At 41.5% G+C, this 8,105-nt stretch overlaps 1 protein-coding gene across 1 annotated transcript; it reads left to right on the forward strand.

Moving 5' to 3' along the window:
• Window positions 1-1,334: 1,334 nt before the first annotated feature.
• On the forward strand, window positions 1,335-7,201 carry LOC311048632 (acidic mammalian chitinase-like; the record flags this gene model as incomplete). The annotated part of the gene is made up of 10 exons (XM_084061896.1): window positions 1,335-1,359; window positions 1,532-1,561; window positions 1,650-1,851; window positions 2,441-2,497; window positions 2,850-3,015; window positions 3,706-3,830; window positions 4,421-4,544; window positions 5,103-5,288; window positions 6,305-6,427; window positions 7,049-7,201. 10 exons carry the CDS (start codon window positions 1,335-1,337, stop codon window positions 7,199-7,201), a joined length of 1,191 nt encoding a protein of 396 aa, XP_083918022.1.
• Window positions 7,202-8,105: the final 904 nt, after the last annotated feature.

Here is an 8,105-nt window from a genome sequence, read left to right on the forward strand (position 1 = left end):
TAGGCAAAAATAGACTTTTTTTGGCCTAAGTCACTTGTTTTTGTGACTTGCCCAATTTTGTGAATTGCCAATGATTTTGACTTAGGCCAAAATCATTTGGCCTAAGTCAGGTTTAATCCTATTTAAACCCATTTAAATCTCTTATGTTACATAACTGACAGTGTTATTTTTAAATTAATAGTAATAATTTGTTATAAACATTTTGGGTGAAATGATTAAGAAATATCCTATAGTTTTGTTTTGGATCAGTTTTTAATTTTTCCTGAATAACTTAAAAAAAATGACGTAGGCCATTAGGTGACGATATTATTGCTGATATGTAGTATTAAGTATAAATATGTGTGTACTTTCTTTCCGTTGACATAAAGTATGCATAGGCATAGGCTATCAGTATCACTGAAACACTTTTCTATCAGTGGAGGTTAACACTGAAACCAGTGTTCACAATATCTGGTGCGAAAGAAAGAAAGACACTAAATGTCCTTAACAAAAGACAATCAAACACATAATGCTGAAGAAACCCAGTGCACTGTCACGTGAGTTCAGCACAGAGAAAGTTACTTGCTATGAGTAAAAAGCAGGTATATTCGACACCTCAAACTGGAACTCAACTATATAATGTCTGGGGTCCTTGCCTGATTTCACAAGTATCTCAGAGAGAAAGTGGTCCGATTCATTTTCATTGCAGGAAAATTGCCATGGGGCCAGAGTGACTGGTCAATTTGTGGGGCGATTGAATTGTGTTTCAAACCGGACATGTTGGTAGTTACCAAAAATGTTGAATCATTCTGGACATTGGGACCAGCAGGACATTGGGACCAGCTATAGCGCGACCCCTGGTATAGATCACATTGCTTAGCAGAGTTCAGTGATGCAAATGCATGTCAAGTTGATCAACAGATTGTATTATTCTCCAATGCAATAACAGTACTGAAATGAAGGCTATAAGGGCAATAATGGGAGCCTTTTTTTTTAAAGTAACTAAAAAGTTACTTTTCACAGTAACACTTAGTTACTTTTAAATGAAATAACTAGTAATGGTAACTCGTTACTGGTTTTCAGTAACTAGCACAACACTGTGTGCTATAGATGATAACCTTTGTTTAATTGGTTTCAAAGTGTCGTCATGACCAATCATTATTGAATGACATTGGAAAGTTATCAGCACAAGTACAGTTGACACTAGAAAGGGCAAGTACTGACCAAACAAATGATTGCTGCTTTATCAGAAATAATGAGGCCAGATCAAACATAGTTTATTGATTTGGAGAGGAACGGAAGGTATATATACATGTAAGAGGCTTCTGGCCTTTGGTTAGTTATACTGAGGCAACATGGGCAAGCTTCTCATCTGCGTTGGTAAGCTGAGAAATTGTTGCTGAGAACTAGTTCTCCCTTTGTTTTTGCGAAGGAATTTAACTGAAATTTTTGTAACTTAAGATTCATTTACAGAATCTATTATTTTGTTCAAATTAATTGTTTAACATGATTCATATGATCCCCCCCACTCTCTCTCTCTCTCCGTCCGCAGGACTGGCTCTCCTGCTGCATGTGCAGCTAGGTAAGACGCACTCTTACAGCAACATTTAAAAGAACAACATCATCAACAACAACAACGAGACCTAACCGTGTCTGTCGTACCTTTTTAGCATCCTCCTACGTCCTCACCTGTTATTTCACCAACTGGTCACAGTACCGTCACGGTGCCGGAAAGTTCATGCCCACCAACATCGACCCGTGTCTCTGTGATCACCTCGTCTACGCCTTCGCTGGAATGGACCATAACGCGCTCAAGACCACTCAGTGGGATGATGCGAAGCTCTATGGAGAGTTCCAGGCTCTCAAGAACCAGTGAGCATGCAGACACATTCTGAAAGTGTAAAATATAGTTTTTTAGTGTGCACATGCTCACAAAATCTATGGCCACGTTTAACTTCCATCTAAATGTATTTAAAGTACCAAAAGTAAAAGTACTGATTATGCAGAATGTCCTATTTCACGTTTTCAAATGTATAACAATCTTTTGAAAATAGGCTATTTTCAAATGGCAGAAATGTATATAGGGCTGAAGTGGTTAATGTATGTTTTGTAATAATAATCTAAATCTACAAAGTAACTAGTAACCAAAGTTTTCAAATAATTGTAGTGGAGTAAAAGTACAATATTTGCCTCTGAGATGTAGTGGAGAAGAAGTAAAAGTACTGAAAACTAGAAATACTCCAGTAAAGTAAAAAATACCTCAGAATTTCACTTTTACGGTACTTGAGTACGTGTACTTAGTTACTTTACACCACTTGTTAAGCTACATGCTTTTATTAAATCAGTATGATGGTGGTTGTTATTCTGGCATCACACATTAATTAACCAATGCATATCTCCTGCATACAGGCTGGCACAATGCAAAGGTGTGAGAACTGAATTAATTTGTTTTGTTTTTCAGGAACAGCAATCTGAAGACCCTGCTGGCCGTTGGTGGAGGGAGCTTCGGAACTTCGCAGTGAGTATTAACTCCGGCAAAAAGGTTCTCAGATAGAGTAAAAGCACTTATAGAGCGTGCCAACGCGTCGTCATCACGAGGGGGGTTGGCATTGGGCGTGGCATTGGGCAATGTTAAGTCAACCTGGTTTTTACCCCTCAAAGATGTCCGCGGCTACTAAAAGACACTTGCTGACGCCCCTTTCAGGAATTTTGGCACGCTCTATATGACCCCTTTGACTCTCTCTCTCTCTCTCTCTCTCTCTCTCTCTCTCTCTCTCTCTCTCTCTCTCTCTCTCTCTCTCTCTCTCTCTCTCTCTCTCTCTCTCTCTCTCTCTCTCTCTCTCTCTCTCTCTCTCTCTCTCTCTCTCCAGGTTCACACAAATGGTGTCCACTCCTGCTAACCGTCTGACCTTCATCCAGAGTTCGATCAAGTTCCTGCGTCAGTACGGGTTCGATGGTCTGGACATTGACTGGGAGTTCCCAGGCTCTCGGGGCTCCCCGCCCGAGGACAAGGAGCGCTTCACCGTCCTGTGTCAGGTCAGCCATGAAGACCTGACAGTCCGCTTGACTTGTCTTTTAGTTCTACTGGATCTCTTCTCCACTAGACCCTCACTAGCATTTTAGTCTAATAGTCAATATTTAGTCATAGTTTTAGTCATTACAACTTTTTATTTCGTTTCAGTGAAAAATGATAGTCGACGAACCTTTTTCGTCATAGTTTTAGTCGTCGAAATCAACACTGCCCTACGGGCACGCTCTTCGCTCGTGCATGACCGTGGCGCAGCCAGAACGCTAGTATAGGCTGGGCCTAGGCAGGAGCGGGTTATTGGGCGGTTATTGGGCTTTTTTGGGCGTTTTTTTGTTACTTTATTTCGGTTTTAGGGTTAGGGTTGGGTTAGGGTTATGTTATTTAATTCATATTTTTGCCTGATTTTACCGATTTTCTATCGAAAAATGTATTATAAAAAAATAAATAAAAAAATCCCCCCAATTATTTTTTTTTGGTAAATCGATTGGGTGAGCCAGCTTTCTATGTGGGTGGGCCACGGCCCACCCATGGCTGCGCCCCTGGTGCATGAGCTGGTAGGTAAACGATAGAAATAAAGTAATTTCTTGGGTGAAGTACACCTCACAAATAAAAGGAGTCACATATTGATTAAGAAGTCATCCTTGAGGATAATACTGACACCCTCACATCTCTCTCCATCATCACCTGTGTCTCCGCAGGAACTGATGGATGCCTTCGAGGCTGAAGGCATGCAGACCAACCGTCCTCGTCTGATGCTCACCGCTGCTGTCACTGCGTCAAAGGGAACCATCGACTCTGGATACCAGGTTCCCCAGCTCGGAGCGTCAGTATAGAAGACACACACACACACACACACACACACGCACACGGACACGCACGCACACACACAAACAGCCTTGATGGCTTCGTTATGGCTGATTTTACACTTGGTTGCGTGCTGAAAATAGACGATCTACAAGCTCACAACGCAAATCCAGTAGAACTTTTAGTTCTACTGGATCTCTTCTCAACTAGTCCCTCACTTTAGTCTATATATAGTCGTAGCTTTAGTCATCGTATAGCTTAGTTTAACCGATGTCTATAATTCCTGGATGATATGAAATGTTCATATGCAGTCGTCTGTAGTCATCCCATTAATATTTAAAGCAGCACTATGTGTCTTTTTAACAACTATATAGCATATCATGTCCCACAAAATTATAACTTGGAACTCTCCAAGTGATTTGTATCCCATAGCCTGGAGAGACTTATAGTGCTTATGTTATTGACTGACCAATCCTGTAACTCTGTCCCCAAAACCGACCAATCCTGTAACTCTGTCCCCAAAACGGACCAATCCTGCAACTTTGTCACTGAGCGAACGCTGAATGCAAGAATCCCTGACTCCTGACGTATATGATCCTTTCATTCCAGTATCCTGGACTACTTCCATGTGATGACCTACGCCTTCCACGGCTCCTGGGAGCATAATACTGGAGAGAACAGCCCCCTGTACCAGGGCCCAGCTGACCACGGCAGCCATGTCTACGCCAATGTGGTGAGCGAGGAGCAGTGCTGGAAAAAGTACTCAAGTAAAAGTATCAATACTGCAATGCAGAAAATACTCTGTCACAAGTCAAAGTCCGGTAATCAAAATATACTTGAGTAAAAATGCAAAAGTATTGGCATTGAAATGTACTTAAAGTACAAAAGTAAAAGTACTCATTATGCAGAATGTCCCGTTTCACAAGTTTTCAAATGTATAGAAATCTTTTGAAAATAGCAGATCTACAAGCTCACAATGTGTCGCATCGCGACACATTGTGAGCTTGTAGATCGGCTATTTTCAAATGGCGAAATGTATGTAGGGCTGAAATGGGTAATGTACGTTTGTAAAAGTAACTAGTAACTAAAGTTTGCGAATAATTGTAGTGGAGTAAAAGTACAATATTTTCCTCTGAGATGTAGTGGAGTAGAAGTAAAAGTATTGAAAATTGGAAATACTCCAGTTAAGTAAAAGTACCTCAAAATTGTACTTAAGTAAATATACTTTCCACTGACATTGTGATACTGTATGGATGGAAGGCTGTGCTGTATGTTTCCTTTGTCCATATAGGATTACGCTATGAACTACTGGAAGAGCAGTGGCGCCCCAGCTGAGAAGCTGCTGGTTGGATTCTCAACCTATGGCAAAACCTGGCACCTGGCTTCTTCTTACAACACCGCTGTTGGTGCTCCAGCCACCGGAACTGGACCCGCTGGTCAATTCACCCATCAGCCTGGAGCCTTGGCCTACTATGAGGTATTTAAGTGCGTGCGTGCGTGCGTGCGTGCGTGCGTGCGTGCGTGCGTGCGTGCGTGCGTGCGTGCGTGGGTTGTGAGCTTGTAGATCTAGTGAACTATTTTCAGAGCGTAACACCCGAGCGCAACCACACATAAAATGACTTGTTGTTTAGTTCTACTGGATCTCTTCTCCACTAGATTTTAGTCTAGTTCTTATTTGTATCTCTGCCAGCCTGGCAGAGATATACACTCTGAAGAGCACACCTTTCTAGTTATTCCTATATCTATTCTGACTACAAGAATGTCAGTGTCCTTGCCACGTTGCCACATAGGCAACATGCATATTAGGAAGTAGAGGTGTAACGATATAGTAACTGCATCAAAAAATAGTTTAGAAGTTTCAACGATCTACTATATCGATATGCAAACAGCAAAATATCGTATCGTTTGGCTTTGTATCGTATCGAATCGTTTTGCAATGCAAATAATCATATCGAATCGTTTTTCAATGCAAATGATGTTATCAATACTAAGTACTTTTAAGAAGAAAAAAGAGAAAGAGGGGTTTATATATCCAGTATCCAGGTATTTATTTTTCACACAGAATTTTTGGGTAAATAAATAGTTACTATATCGATTTTAAATCATTGAATCGAATCGTATCGTTCCAAATTAACCTGTCCTGTATCGTTCATGTATCGTATCGACTAAATCACTGAATCGAAATGTATCGTATCGTTCTAAATTAACCTGTATCGTTCATGCATCGTATCGACAACCAAGTATCGTGATACGTATCGAATCGTTGTTAAAACGTATCGTTACACCCCTATTAGGAAGATATAAAACACCTTGAAACTTGAACCTAAATTATCTACCTTCTTGTGTTAGTTTGGTGCCTTATTTGTTTTTTTTTGCCTTGTTTTGCCCTGCGTTGTCCCAATTGTTGTAATTTTGTGTTGTCTTGGTAGTCATATGACTACTCACTGTGGTGCCCATATGAAAAAATACCTATATCTACCTTCATTCTTTCAGATCTGCTACTTCCTGAACCAGGAAGGAGGCACTGAGTCCTGGGACGCCCCACAGCAAGTGCCTTACGCCTTCAACACCCAGACCTGGGTCGGATACGACAACGTCCAGAGCTATCAGATCAAGGTGCGACAGATAAAGTATTTGACAGTGGTGGAAAAAGTACAATTTGTTACTTAAGTAAAAGTATCAATACTGCAATATAGAAACACTCTGTTACAAGTAAAAGTCCGGAATTCAAAATTGACTAGAGTAAAAGTACAAAAGTATTGGTATCAAAATGTATTTAAAGTACCAAAAGTAAAAGTACTCATTATGCAGAATGTCCCATTTCACAAGTTTTCAAATGTAACTCTTTAGAAAATAGCAGATCTACAAGCTCACAATGTGTCGCATCGCGACGCATTGTGAGCTTGTCGAACGGCTATTTTCAAATGGCCAAAACCCAAAATGTATATAGAGCTGAAGTGGTTCATGTATGTTCTGTAATAATGATCACAATCTACAAAGTAACTAGTAACTAAAGGTTTCAAATAGTTGTAGTGGAGTAAAAGTACAATATTTGCCTCTGAGGTGTAGTGGAATAGAAGTAAAAGTACTGAAAATTGGAAGTACTCCAGTAAAGTAAAAATACCTCAACATTGTACTTAAGAACAGTACTTGAGTAAATGTACTTAGTTACTTTACACCACTGCAACTACTATTTCCTGCTTTGGTCACTTATTTGAAACCACCCTGTTCGTACAGGTTGACTGGCTGAAGCAGAGTGGTTTCGGTGGAGCCCTGGTCTGGACTATGGACATGGATGACTTCAGCGGCCAGTTCTGTGGCCAGGGACCGTTCCCCCTGATCAACACCCTCAAGGCTGGCCTGGGAGCCGGTGCGTCTGGTAACATGTAATCTCTCAAGAACAGATTCTGCTCTGCGTTTGAATCTGTCGGGGGGGGGGGTTCGTCATAACGTGTACGCACTGACCTACAAGTGGGCGTGCCTTCAGATCAGGAAGCAGGCTGCGCTTTACCCAATCAAATGTAGTGGGCGGGATTTACTGTCTGTGCTCTGCTTCCCACTAAAAACAAAACCGAAACTCATTTAACAGTAGCGTCCTCGGAGCAGACAACCACGGAAAGATATTCACATTTTAACTTGCTCTTTCATCATAGAAACAAGTGGGCTTATAACCAAAACGATCCATGTTCTCTGGGAGAAGTGGTGTTAGTGTTCCGTGTAGAAATATTGTTAGTGGGAATGAAAACAGAGTCGCACCACCGGAAGTGAAAGGCTGAAGGCAGACGAAAACCCCGGTTTTCTTGCGCACGAGTGCTACGTCGACCTCCTCCCAGAGCCAAGTGACATAGTAAAAAACAGCAGAGGGCGCTGTTTTTCCTTTTCATTTGGCAATGGGTTCCCAGATAGACCAATTAATTGTTTACTAACATTGAGACTGGATGCGCAGGTGATTGTTTCACGCAATCAATTTCCAACCAGTGCCGGCTGCAGACAGTAATAAGCAGGGGGGCATTAATTATTCTAGGGGGGGCACCTGCCTGTCCCTCACGCACGCGCGCGCAGCGCGCGTGCGTGATGGACCCGTGCGCGCCGGCGCGAAGCGCCGGCGCGCGATTTTTTTCGGTTATTGGATGGATATTTTACTTTTTTGGGGTGTTTTGTAACTCTATTTCGGTTAATTCGGTTCATTTACCTTGCCCCTATATGCACCAACAACAAATACAATTACAGCATTAGGCCTATAATGTCTTTAATGTAATGTCGGCATTGCATCTCCACAGGCACAGACTCCACA

This window comes from Gymnoscopelus microlampas (assembly GCF_963454915.1).
Source record: "Gymnoscopelus microlampas genome assembly, chromosome: 7".
In the NCBI taxonomy this organism is placed as follows: Eukaryota; Metazoa; Chordata; class Actinopteri; order Myctophiformes; family Myctophidae; genus Gymnoscopelus; species Gymnoscopelus microlampas.